The sequence below is a fragment of the Elgaria multicarinata genome, chromosome 5 (assembly GCF_023053635.1).
Source record: "Elgaria multicarinata webbii isolate HBS135686 ecotype San Diego chromosome 5, rElgMul1.1.pri, whole genome shotgun sequence".
Taxonomy (NCBI): domain Eukaryota; kingdom Metazoa; phylum Chordata; class Lepidosauria; order Squamata; family Anguidae; genus Elgaria; species Elgaria multicarinata.
In genome coordinates, this window is record NC_086175.1 from 111,856,066 (window position 1) to 111,870,057 (window position 13,992).

Genomic DNA, 13,992 nt, shown 5'->3' on the forward strand with positions numbered 1-13,992 from the left:
TTTGAACAAGTTACATGGATACATGGATTTGCAGGAAACGTCTTTGAGAATCATCCAAAGCAACATCCTGTGGATGCAAAATGTTCTGGAAGAATGGGCCCTTAACAAAACCATTCAAGAAAGCGACAAGAAAGGATTTACCAGCATCAGGCCAAACAACACGTTGCATGGTTGGATCATCAGGCATTGTTGTTTTTATCTTAAAGCAGTCATTGGGGAAGGAAGGTGTCTGAATTTGATCTAGGAATGGTGCTCAGGGAGAAGATGTTTAACCCTTTCCCCTGCACCATTTTCCTAATCTAAATCCCACCCCTGAGCTACTGTTAGCTCTGGTAACAGGACTGAATCTATCAATTTCTCTCTCTCTCTCTCTCTCTCTCTCTCTCTCTCTGCATTATCTATACAGCAGGGATGGCAACCTGGTACCCTCCATATGCTTTGGACTACAAATTTCATAATTCCTGATCATTGCCCATACAAACTAGGGCATATGGGACTTGCAGTCCAAAACATCTGGGGGGCACCAAGTTGCCTACCCCTGATGTACAGATTGATGTTGTAAATTAAACACGTACCTAACCTAATACTGGAATATTTCTCTTAACCAGTTTTAGGTAGTCCAGAAATCTCTGATTACCTGAGAAATTGATTTCATGTCATGTCAGTACTATGGGCAGGGTTTTAAATTTCTGAATCTTTTTATAATTGGGGGTTGAGACACACTGTGGCAATGTGAAATGCATTCTGGGTTGTAAGGAAAATAAATACGTATTTTGAAGTTCGGTGTGTGTGTATTTTTAAGTGTGTTTGGCAGAGAATGCCACCAGACCCTATGGAAATTGCCTAGCTTTTTTGGCTTGTAGTGTACACTGCAATAAAACGAGTCCTTTGTGTCTACATTCTCTGGGCAAGATGAGATGCAAACCCCTCTCCAACGTTTGTGTTTAGAGGTTTTTTTCAATGTGGAGGGTGGAATTTGACTAGGCAGGGGCCTCAGCCCTGCTGAAGATTATTTCCAACGTTTGTCAAAGTGCCTTTGAGCATGTGCAGAGCGCCTCCAACCCCCCTTCTCCAAAAAAGAAGAAGCTGTGATTGGAAAACTGTTTCTAAATTATTAGGCATGGTATCTACGAAAGGTTTACACCCCAGTCCTTCTCTCTTTCTTAGGAAATTAACCTCTGAAGTACAAGTGAGGAGGGAAGCTGGTGACCATAAACGTGTTTCCTAGTTTTGCTCGAGTGTGTCAGCAACAGCCTCGTGTGCCCCAAATAAAGCAGCCCCCCGCCTCCCTCCGCGCACAGGCATATGCTAGGCGAGCGAGCAGCCGCAGTAACAGCAGCCCCAAATGGATTAAGTTATATAAGCCCTCCCCCTCCCCGCTTTTAGAAAGGAGTGGAGGGGGAGTCGCCTCTCGCTCGCTCGCTCCCTCCCTCCCTCTCCCCCCGCTCTCTCCTACTCCCCGGCTTTGATTGTGGCTGTTGTAGCTCAGGTTGATCGGGAGTGGACGGCGGCGGCGGGGGCCTGGCGCAGGCCCAGGCCCAGGGCTGAGGAAAGCTGCTTAGCCCTGCCTAGGTTGCCATGGTGACGAGCAGGAGGTAGCGGCGGCCGCAGCAGCAGCGGCGAGGCTGTCAGTGAACGAGCGAGCGACGGAAATCAGGAGCAGGCATCAGTGGGGGGCTACAGGAGGGGAAGGCAGCAGGCGCCGCCGCCGCCGCCGCCGCCATGGACGTGCACTGCGATTGTGCCGAGCCCACCGCGGTGGGCGAGCAGCCGCCGCCCTCGGGCAAGCTCAACAAAACCGCCTTCAAACTGTTCAAGCGGAGGAAATCCGGGGGCGCCATGCCAAGCATCTTCGGCGTGAGGAGCAGCGGCAAAGGCAAAAGCGGCGAAGGGGGCGGCGGGCAGGCGGCGGTGGCGGCGGCGGGCATGGTGAGGAGCAAGACCCACGACGGGCTGGCCGAGGTGGTGCTGGAGGGCGGCAAGAAGGAGGAACCGGGCGGCGGTGGCGGCGGCGAGCAGTTCGGCGGCGGAGCCAAGGATTCCTCGTCTTCCTGCTCCCCCTCAGCGGCGGCGGCGGCGGCGGCAGTGGGCAAGTCGCACAGCTTCTTCTCGCTGCTGCGCAAAAACGGCCGCCCGAGTGAAGGCGGCAAAGGCGAGAGACCCAAAGGGCGCGGGGGGCTCAGGGGGCTCTTCAGCAGCATGAGGTGGCACCGGAGGGACAAGCCGGGCGGCGGCGGCGGGGCCAAGGAAGACGAGGCCAGCGACAGCGCCGAAGGCCAGCCCAGCCTCCTCATGCCCGGTTCCCTCACCGCCAGCCTGGAGTGCATCAAAGAGGAGGCGCCGCGGTCCCCGCTGGCCCCCCAAGCCCGCCAAAGCCCTCCGGGGCCGGCCAACGGAGAACAGCTGTTAGCCCCCACGCAGGCCGCTGAGGTGATGCCCACCCAAGAGAAGCAGGAGGTTGAGCCACAGCCCACGCCACGCACCCCCCGGGGAGAGGAGCCTCCCAGGATCGAGTCCCAGGCGAAGGAGAGCCACCCGGAGCAGCTGGAGGGCGATGGCCAAGGCACCAAGGAGGACTCAGCCATAACAGGTGACATCCCCATCGAGCCTTCCCCCCCTGTTGAACCCGAGTGTGAACGCGGCCAAGAGACGGCGGCGGCTGCCCCTGACCCTTCCTCTCTTGATCCACCCTCTGAGCCATCCATTGACCGTATTTGTTTGATGTTTGCTGACGTGACTTCACTGAAAAGCTTTGACTCTCTTACAGGCTGTGGGGACATTATTGCCGACCCGGAGGATGACGTGGGAAGCGGCGGTGGCAGTGGTGGAGGTGGCAGTGACAAGAGTGCCCCTGGGGTCAGCAAAGCGGGGATCTCCAAAAAGCCTCCTACCGTGGTGGCTTACCAAGGAGGAGGAGAGGAGATGGCCAGCCCCGAGCAGGTGGGGGATACGTGCACCCCAGAGTTTTGGGATATGTTGTCTCAAACTGAGGAGAAGTCACAGGACACACCAGGAAGGAAAGAATCTCCAGAGGCTTCCAAAGATGGCGGCTGTGCCAAAAGGGTTCCGGATGGGTCAACAGCTGGAAAACAAGTTGGGCTGAACCAGATTCCGGTTCACCACAACCATAAAGAAGACCAGAAACGGAGGGAAAAGGAGCAACAGGAAGCCATTCCCAGCGGTGATGAAGGTTATTGGGATTCCACCACACCTGGGCCTGAGGAGGACAATACCAACAGTATCCAGAAAGAGGTAATTCCCAGGGACAGTTACAGTGGAGATGCTCTCTATGACCTATATGCTGATCCTGATGAAAACCCAGCCACGGTGACTTCTGCAGAAGACGTCACCTCCGTGACTTGTTGCAAGCCACAGACTTCAGTAACTACCACATGTCCAGCCAAAACTCATACAACTTCACTCAAGGACTCCAAGATACCCATCAGTATCAAGCATTTTACATCACCACATGGCAGTCATGGGCCAGATACCACTAACAGCCATCACATTGCACACCATCAGCCTACCAAAAGTGAGATCCCTAGAACAAAAATCCCGGTTTCTAAAGTGCTCGTACACAGGGCCAGTTACCGGAGCTTAGCTGGGACAACAGGTAAAGCAGCCACATATCATGAAAGTGCCAAAAAATAGAAGGAGATAAAGATGGCATGCCAGCCTTTACAGGAACCCACTAGTAAGCAGTTTGGCATCACCTAAAGGAAGTCACCTACTTGTGTAAGGGACATGTGCTTCTGAATTCCATCTTGATATATAGTATATATATAAAGTAGATTCTTTTTGAGCACTTTTTTAACATTTGTATCTGCTTTTCTGAAGCACTAAACCACTTGGGAGGCCACTTTTCCATGCCTTTTGCGGAAGCAGGACTTTGATTAGGAATATAATTAATAATGCAAACTTGTGCCATGACTTCTTCAAAGTGGACAGAGCTATGAGAGAGAGAGGACCAAAAGGAGTTTTCACGTATATATAGGTTTTAGTTTTAAATGTTTTTGGCCTATACTGAGAAATTATGCTTGCTCTAATACTGTGGGAAAATATCAAGCAAAATAATAATAATAACAACAGTAAAATCCCAGGTATTTAACCTGAGATATAGAGAGCACTCTCAATTAGCAGCAGATTGAATTCACTTGTGAAAGGCAGCTGATTAACAAGTTAGATGGATTTCTATAATATAAAGAGATATTTTTGTTTGTCTGTTAGCTTTGGCCCTGTCCTAATGTAGGTGGGTGATGAAGAAATCTAGTGAATTCTCAGATGTTTACACCAATATTTTTCCGATGCATAAAATAATCAGGTTCAAGGGAATAATTTTCCTAAATGCCAATATAGAGACAACTACAACATTTAAGCTGTTCTTTGTGTATAAATAGATGCATATGTTACTCTTAGTGCTACAGTTTTTAAAAAAAATTAAATGTTTTTTTCTGTATTTACTAGAGTTGAAGCAAAATTAGTTTTTATAGCTTGATAATTTTACAATTCTAAATGTATGGAACTTCTTAAAAGTACAGTAAACTAGAGCAAAAATTTATATGGGCTCTAACACCCAATGATAAATGACTCTAGTGTTAATCTTACAAAAGTAATGAATGCATAATACCAGAGCCAAGGTTTTAATGCTGTTTTGTTTTGCTTTTTTGCAACCTCCTTGTTTTCAGAAATTTATAAAAAGGAACTTACGTTCACTCTCTTGCAGAGTGACAGCCTGAGGCTACAAACTCATTTTCAAAAGTTATTTTCAAACAATAATACATTTTATTTGGGATATTAAAGAAGTTTAGTTTCTTCCCTCACCCACCCCATGTTTTAGGCTTAAAGATTATTTTACTTTAATAAAGACAGGGAAATTGGCAAACTGTTAGTCCATTACATGGTTTTATCATGGTGGACATGACATACATATTAATGGCCACTGGATATAAGCCCTGCTTACTGAAAAGTAGTTACTGTATTGACTTCTTTTCAATTAAGCAGCATCACATGATGTGCATAAAGACCTATGTTCAAGGTAAATTGAAACATCCTAGTGGGAAAACAGTGCTTTAAATAACTAAAAATAGAACAATTCTAAGGTACTGTTTTCAAAATGGAAAATGCTTTTTTAAAATTAAAATTTGCTTTTAAAAACATATATATTCTACAACCCTAGAAAATCTTAAATTTACTTATGTGAGTCAATTAGATTTCACCTTAGTGAAGTGTTTGTTTAACTTCTTTTAATTGACTGTAAGTAAATGTAGGTATACATATAAGAGCATTAAAGCCATACGTTAAGAAAGGAAAGCTAGAAAATATGAAGACTGTAACCTTCCCGCTAGCTAGGTTGCTTATATCCCATTGACTTAATCATTATTTAAGCAGCCTCTACACAGGACCGCAGAAAAAATTAAGAGCTAGTGTGTTTATTTACAAAGGCCAAGGATCTAATTTAGGCACACCCAAAGGCTTGAGCATGCTGTATAGATTCTCCCTCTTCTTTTAAAGAGTGGACAGCTGACCCTCATGTGCTCTCACAAACTACTTGTACCTTCAGTTTCATAAGTAGCTTGCTATTTGGTAGTGGCAGGGGAGAAACACAACACCCATCCCCTCAATGGGCATCTGGAAGGAGTTATGCAGCTTTTTGGATCCCAGCCAAAGTTGCTACTCACAGTGGTCAGGTTCTGAAGAACTGTGGAACTAGTTTTGTGATTCTAATGGAACTTTAGACATTTCCCCAACCAGCAGTCTCCATGTCACACAGTAAACTGATTTTGCAAGTGATTGTTGGGTGGTGGTGGTGGTGGTGGAAGCAGTTTGTTCAACAACAAAAAGTTAGGTTAGAGCAAGTCCCTCCTATGAGCCTAAGTGGATCTTTGGATCCCAGTCAATAATATATTTTACTTCCAACCATGCAGATAGAGCTTATGATCCTCAAACCAGTTCATCTTTGAAAGTAGTGGGAATATTGGTTATAATGGTTTTTAGATTACATGCAACAAGGTTGAGGTGGATCATGTCTTCCATTATCCCAGGGGAGGGAGGCAAGAATCAATCGAATCTTAGCCTTTCACTTCATATTTACTTTGTTGCTGTGTGTTAGAGCCTGAAAGCTGACTTCTAAGCATGCTTAATTGGCAATAAGTTCTGTTGTAATTAATGGGTTTCCCAAGAAGACACTTGTTTAGAATCTGAGTGCTAACCTACTCAGGTGGGTTATTTTGTAGACTTTCTCAGAATGTGTGGTTGGATGCAGGCGCATCTATTCACACATTCCTATTGTACATATGCATGTATATTATTATGGACACACATACTGTACATGCACACACTACAGTAATATGCTAAAGGGCACATACACTTCCATGCACAGATTAACAGACTAAGGCTACACAGCAAGTCTTGTCAATTATTTTGACAGTTACTTATATTTGCCTGGGAAAGGGATTCATATTTGAACTGATTGAGTTCAAGTTTTATTTTTAAAAAGATTTAGGGTGCAGAGGGTGATTGACACCCTTGTATATTCCCTCCCATTGAGAGCTCTGAAAGTTCACCAGATTAAATAGTTTCCCCTTGTAGCTGTAATATTCGGAAAGCACAGAACTTTAATCCTAATGATATAACAAACAGTTATTCTCTATTTTACATCAGTGAAGGTCATGCTCTCCTTTTGCTTGCCATTTATGCAAAACTATCAAAATGTTGCTTGTTTGTTTTGAAGGAGCAATTGTGTAAAAAAAAAAAGTGGTTCAGGGAGTTGAAAGTTGAGCTGGAAAAGGGATGTTGTGATATGCAGGATAAGTTAATTAGGGCATAATCCTATGCTTGTTTAGACAAAAAAAAGTCATACAGCTCCCAACACTCCTCCAGCCAGTCATACTGGTTGGGGCATGCTGGGAATTGTAGGACTGCTTTTCTTTCTAAACTTGCATAGGATTTCACCCTTAGAGGTTGAAACAGTGGTGCGTCATTTAAAATACTAAGAAACAACTTTGCCATTTGAGAGTCCTTATTTTTCTCACATTTTTCACCATATGCATCTTGTTTATCTGTAGCCTGTATATGTATGAAGAAACACTAGAGTTAGCCATAGATAAGGTTTCCCTCACATTTATGACTAAGATACACCATTAAAAATATTTTGCCTTTCTTTCATTTTCTTGCGCTTTCATTTTCCATTTTGTTGTTGCTTCTCTTATGAAAGTTTATTCTGAAGACCTAAGATGTTATACACACAACCATTTTTTCACAGAAACAGCAGTAGTGCTAGCTGCAGTCAGTGTCTTCAGTGGTTATTAACAACATTTATAACAAACATTGTGCACGAGGGAGTATTTCCACGATAAAAAAAATGATCACATGTTTTTGCTGGGAAGAGAATAGCACCATGCATACAACTAGCTAACAATAACATTATTTCTTGGCCAGGAAGAAAGTACTTTGGCTTATGATTAACACACTGATGATGTACCAGTGATAGAAGTTTTGTAATGTTGGATGGAGTTAAAGTTTCCCTATTGTAAGTTTAATCATGGCAATGAAGGGAAATACCAAGGTTGCTATTCCCTTACTTGGCTGGCAGCTAGAAAGTAGGTCTGAAGAGGAGTTAAGGAAAGAGGAAGGAGTACGTTTGTAGCTACCGATTGGTACAACCTGGTACAGTAGCAGTTCTGTCTGTTTATAGTGTTTATAAGTTTATGACAATCATATCTTGAAAAGAAAGCGGAGAAGATAACTTGAAGTAGAGTGTTTGTGCATTTTACCACAATAACATGGGATTGGCTGGGTTACGAGTCAGATCAAAGACTGTGTAGACATAGGGATGGTTTCACATTTTAAAGATACAGAATAGTCTGTATGAATGGCGTATCTGTATGAAAACCACATTCATAGGGCACCTCTATAATTGCAGATGGGTCTTGTGAGAATGAGGTTTGCACATGTCTGTCTCTGTCAGAGACCTGTGAATTCCCTGAGCTGTTGCCAAAGTTTCAAGTCCAAGGCACATTTGGGAGCCAGGAATATGTGAAACTCAGTTCTCACAAGATACTTTGGCCTGAAGGGAAACAATGGAAAGTTCTTCCCACAACTGCAAAATATAGCATGTGGAAATGACACATTACTCTGGTTTTATGAGAGTTAATTGTATCAGTGCTGACTTTGAGTATGATGTTCCCCATTCACTCAGATCGGAATCTTTCATTATGTGCTTACATTTTGCCTTGCCCCAATCAGCACCGTTACACTCAACCCACATGCTGCTACAAACCAGTGTCTTAAGAACTGGTCCTTAATTATTTGTAAAACATCATTTCATACAGTGCAATCTTATGCCTGTTTACTCTGAAGTAAGTCCTATTGTTTAGTAGTCTCCCTGCCCCACCCCATGCAAGTATGCAGAAGGTTGCAGCCTAAAGTGGCTAACAATTTTTAAAATGTTTAATTCTGGAACTTATAAAGTGTAATTCGTTTTTGCCAGGATGCTTTTATTTTTAATAATAAGATTATATTTGTATGCTATAAATATAAGCAGTGCCTAGGACAATGCACTGAAAGGGATGTTCAACAAACTTACATAGGATATATTTCATTCCCTTTTGTTACCTGTAGAACACTCTGATAGGTTAATGATTGAGAAAAATGGTGAAGTGCTGGCATTAAAGGAATGAAACATAAGGATATTATCATCCTGGAGGCATTCTGTAGACATGTGCATTTTAATCACAGAGATTCCTGTATTTCTGCAGCCTGGATAGGCAGAAATTATATTCCAGGTCCCAAAGATGCTGTATTGGTTAAAAACGATGTCATTATTTTTATTCTCTAAAGATGGCTTTATTTGTGTAGAATTCTGTTAGGGATGATGCTTGTACAGTTGTTAACCCTATAGATAATATGTAAAGAGTGTGTTAGATGAACTGTAATTTGGCATTTTATACTCTTTGCACTTACAGGTCACCTGGTACAATTTATATGTTCTTAGAAAATGTTATAAAATACTGTATAATTCCAGTATTTTGTGTGGCATATGTTTTTAAAAGGAGGGCTCCCCCCTTTTAATAGTGTGAACTTCTTTGTGTGATTTTATTTTGCTCCCATTGGTGAAACGTTTGTTTGCGATAGGTGTGGTCTGCATCTGAGATGAAGACTTCAGTTCTCCTCTCAGTGCACAGACATTGCTCTCTTTGGCAGGAGTCCACAGCCCACTTATTCTGGAGCAGTTCAATTGACTTTAGCCTGGGATAAATGGTACGTGGACTGCTGCCATTAGCACTCATAGGAATAAAGCACATGCAGTATATTTAAGACAGGCCTTCGCTTTACAAAGTAGACACATGATCCGTTCCTGAAGAAGTGAACTGGTTGCCCTCTAAAAATCTCTGCCACAAAGTCCTAGATTAGCAACGAACAGAATCAGTAGGTTTGTGTGTATCACCTTCTCCTATGAAAATTCCTTCCCTGGTTAATTTTTCATGTCCTCTACTGAATTATTTATCTAGACTAAAATGATATTGCACCAAAGTCTTTGAAATGTCTGATTCTGAGGGCAATTTCATCATAGTGCTTCTGTTCCAGAGAAACCAAATCGTCAATGCTTTGCTTAGTGAAGCAGAACTGTTAGTTGGTCTGGAAATTTATGGGACTGACCAAGCTCAAAGGAAGCTGTTGATTTGCATCCTGGGCGCACTCAGAAACTTTTCATCCTGCTAAACAGCATGTTCTCCCCCTAAAAACTTTTTTGTTTAGATAATGCCGTAGCTGAGGCAATTTAATCTTACATTTGCTTTAGAAGTTACATATCTATTTAACAGCAAAAAATGTATAGTTTTTAAAGAAATGGGGTTGTTAGCAAAAAAAATTGTTATTGATATGAAAATATGTTGCTTTTTCTTTAGGTGAGGAAGAAACATACATATGAAGGTTGTTTAAGAATTGTATATTGACATTTTATGCAAAGCACAGCAGCAGTGTGTTCCACACCTATTCCTTAGGCAGAAATCACCCATTTGCCCGTGTATAATTATACTGACACTATTACCAGTTTGAGTAGTATAATAGCAGTGCATTTTAAAATAATCACGGGATAGATTCTGCTCACTTCATTGCTATTGATTACCATGGAAAGTCGTAATTTAAAATCAGTTGGTGGATATGTGAATTCTACAATAAATTACTAGTATTCCAGCTTTGTACTAAACAACCAGGCTTGGCATGGGAGTGCCAATTCCATTACCAACCAGACATGGGGAGGGCCAATTTTGATTGAGGTCATGGCATGGTGGAAGGGGGAGCGTAACCCTTTGACCCCAGGCTACAGCAGCAATCCACTCCACACTACCCAAAAGCTGCTTTTAGCTATGGAGGAGAAAACGTACAAGCTTATCTGCTTAAGTCTGTAGGTTTTCTCTTTCATAGCTAACAGAATCTTTGGGCAGGAGACATTTTAATTCAGAAAATTGGGGTGGGTGCAAAGGGGGAGACTACATCACAGCCCCCTCCAACCTGGCTGCTTTCTATAAAGAAAAAAAAATGGGGCTCCAATCACAGGACTCTCGCATCACATGTATTTTTACCCTGATACTTGTATAATCTAGGGTGGATGTGAAACAATGGAGCCCTTCCCAGCAGTTTATTTATTTATTAAATTTATATACCGCCCCATAGCTGAAGCTCTCTGGGCGGTTTACAAAAGTTAAAAACAGTGAACATTAAAAAAGTATACAAAATTTAAAGCCATCAAAAATATAAGAACAACAGTATAAAACAGTATCCATTTTTAAACAACAACAGTTCTGGGGTCCATTAAAAAACAAACTTAGCATATGTTGTTAAATGCTGTTAAATGCCTGGGAGAAGAGAAAGGTCTTGACCTGGCGCCGAAAAGATAACAATGTTGGCACCAGGCAAGCCTCATTGGTTCAGTTACTGTACTGAAACAGATTGGGAGGACTCATCTTTCAGAGGATCCAATCTGAGAGCTGCATCAAACATCATGTTGCTTGGTAGCACACCTTATATATTTTATATGTTTCAAAAATACGGGTATTGCCAGAGAGCCAGGACTGGCTATAGTTCCCAGTTATGTGTGCACTTGGTGTCAGACCTGATTTTATGTGTGAAGCCACCTTGTGTACCAACTGTGATGAAAGTTAAAATATAGTGTGTGGTTACATCAGAATATTTAAGGCATCCTAGGCCATAGCTAGACCAGGCCAATATCCTGGGATCGTCTCAGGATCATCCCTGTGCATCCAAATGACACACAGGGGATCCTGGGAGCAGGCAGGGACGACCCCTCCATTTGCCTGGGATACTCCTTAGGTCTAGCTAAGGCCCTAGTCTCTTTTCAGTATAAGAGTTGTAAGGATTAATCTAGACCTGCTGATTGTGTAGTTAAACATCCCTTCCTCGTAGGCTTAAGATGTTTTGAAATCTGTTTGTTCTTCCTCTGCTTCTGTTTTCATACCGTGTGCAGCATTTTCATGGAATCCTCTGGAGGTGATTGGCTTGAATAGGCAAAGGACCCCTTTTTCTTTTGCTCATAAAGACGACAGGAATCAGGAGGAAGGGATGCCAGCTATTATTTACCTTTCAAACCAGGGATTGTGGGTCATGGAAAAGCCATGCTACCTAGTGGTAGAAGAGAAAAGGAGCAGGTACAAAGTGCTAGGAGAACATGGGAGTTCCAGCATAACTTTTAGTTCATATTGCTCACTGAGCACAGAGAATGCTATTAAAATAATATGGGAGCTCTGGTGAAACATGGAATCCATTTGCATCACTGGTGGCAACACATCAACGTGCCAATCTACTTTTTGGTGGGCCCTTGATAAATGCCGCCTTTATGAATAGGACAGAGCCTAAAGACATAAAAGAGCGCATAACCTCATTGCCAAAATACTGGTGGTTGTCCACATCTATGCGCCTATGAAATTCAAATCCCCCTAATCTGCTGTTGTTTACCATGGACTGTGAGCATTACTGGCTAGGAGTAACTGGTTGTTCACACTCCAGCAGCACAAACCACCTTCACACACACACACACACACACACACATATTCAACATTAACTAATGCACTCTTCATACAGTTCTTTCTCCTCTGATGTTGCATAGATTCCATCTGTAGTTTTAACCTAGCCCCTTCCAGCACCAGCAGCGCATTTTTAATGTGCCTCCCTCCTGCTGCCACTATGTATTTTCTCATTGCCTGCTGTGTATACTCCATGCACATCCCTCTTGCTCTACTGCCAGCACTGATTACATCCTGCTTATCCTTCATGCTTTATCTGTGCCCATCCCCTTTTGCCCAACCAGAAATGCATTTTCTGGGAAAAATTCCCTCCCTTCTCTTGCCAAATACATGTTCTCCCTCCATAGCCAAGCACACTGCAGGCTGTACATGCATTTTCTTATGAGCATGTCACACAACATCAGTAGTGTATTTTCGATGAATTTTCCCATCAGTGCACTATTTATGAGCAACCCACTCCATGCTGCTGCCTCATGCTCCTATCTCCTTCCTCCGAAACGACACAGCCTAAATTTATTAACCTTCAAGGAACAATGTATAGCTCATAGAGGAGGAGAAATGCAGGGTTTGCTAGGAAATGGTGCTGTTGTTAGAAGATACGTTTTGTTTAGGAAGGGGTGTCACTGCATTGTGGAAAGCCAAATTATTACAGTATATGATATGGTAGTCAGCGCTGCTGGCTTATGTTAGATTTATCTCGATACATAAGGACCAGAAGTGTACAAATTACAGTTGCTGTCAGGGAGTGAGGGAAAAATTTGTCCTTTAATGAGCTCATTGTTCTGACTAAAATCAATGCAGTCAGAGCTTTAGGGCACATACTCCACGTCACTTAATAGACAATAGTCAGCACCTTTAGAAACTTCAACCATTCTTTTATGCACAGCATAATTGAAGAATAATGAAAGATATGCTTCCCCTACCACCCCACCCACAGTTTCATGACCTATGTCTGTGCAGCATACATTTAACCTCATTGGTGATATAAAACCAGAAACCCTTAGTTATTCTGGAGCAATTAATCCAAAATAAAAGGTTTTGATTTTAAGTATGTGCCACTGAAGCTGAAATATCTAACCTTCCATATTTGAAAGGAAAAATATACATTTTGACACCAATGAAAATCGAATCCATGAACAATCTTTGAATACACACCTCCGCTTCTATGTAAACAATTGTTTCACTGTTCTACAGAAATCCACACTGTTTAGTAGTTGTGCTAATCTCTCTCTTGTTTTCCTGATCTAAATGCAAATCATGTATTTCTTTTTTCGTTGTTGTTGTTGTTGTTGTTCCATTTTAACAAGCAACTCACTCCAGGACTTGACCCTGGCATTCAGCATGTGCAATTTGAAGCTAACACAATCATTGCCATCCTTAATTTAGCTTGTGAAGGCAGAAATGGGACCAGATCCTTGCAAAGTACAGTGAATCCTATGTGCTGTCTACAGTGTCACTCTGACTGCCTTCATTTTGTGATTTGTTAATACGTATGTTTTTTTAAAAACTTTAATTACAGTTTCAAGTAAAACAAAATATTATTTAGCAAGTTGATACAGTTGGTTTGAGATTGTAAGGTATTATTATTATTATTATTATTATTATTATTATTATTATTATTATTATTATGTCTGTGTTACATTAAAGAAATCACCACTGAAGTATAAAAGTAATTCAGTCTATTTTTTCACACAGACATATTGAAGAAAAATGGGTTGTATCTGTCTTGAATAAATAGCTGCTTTTACATAAATGGCTACTATTCACTCCAGTCAAAGTTACGGTCTCCTAACATTTATCCTAAGTCACAGCTGTTCAGTGAGCAGCCATGGCTCCTAAGAGGCAATTATGAAGATGTGCAGACAAGGATTCAGGAGGCAAATGTCTGTGTCTTGTAACCACAAACATTTCCCCTGATATGGGAAGGCTGATCTGTACATCATAGAATCAT

The 13,992-nt window shown here is 42.3% G+C and overlaps 1 protein-coding gene across 2 annotated transcripts; it reads left to right on the plus strand.

The window, feature by feature from the left end:
* Positions 1–1,705: 1,705 nt before the first annotated feature.
* On the plus strand, positions 1,706–13,614 carry AMER2 (APC membrane recruitment protein 2). Of its 2 annotated transcripts, XM_063127017.1 has the most exons (2): positions 1,715–2,590; positions 2,768–13,614. In XM_063127017.1, the coding sequence occupies exons 1-2, from the start codon at positions 1,723–1,725 to the stop codon at positions 3,649–3,651; spliced, it is 1,752 nt and encodes a 583-aa protein (XP_062983087.1). In that variant the 5' UTR covers positions 1,715–1,722; the 3' UTR covers positions 3,652–13,614. The 2 variants fall into 2 exon arrangements, with proteins under 2 accessions (XP_062983088.1, XP_062983087.1); XM_063127018.1 differs by having other exon boundaries at positions 1,706–13,614.
* Positions 13,615–13,992: the final 378 nt, after the last annotated feature.

What these genes read in the sequence shown, in the direction of transcription:
- AMER2 (XM_063127018.1), top strand. Translation starts at nt 1,723, where the DNA reads ATGGACGTGCACTGCGATTGTGCCGAGCCCACCGCGGTGGGCGAGCAG.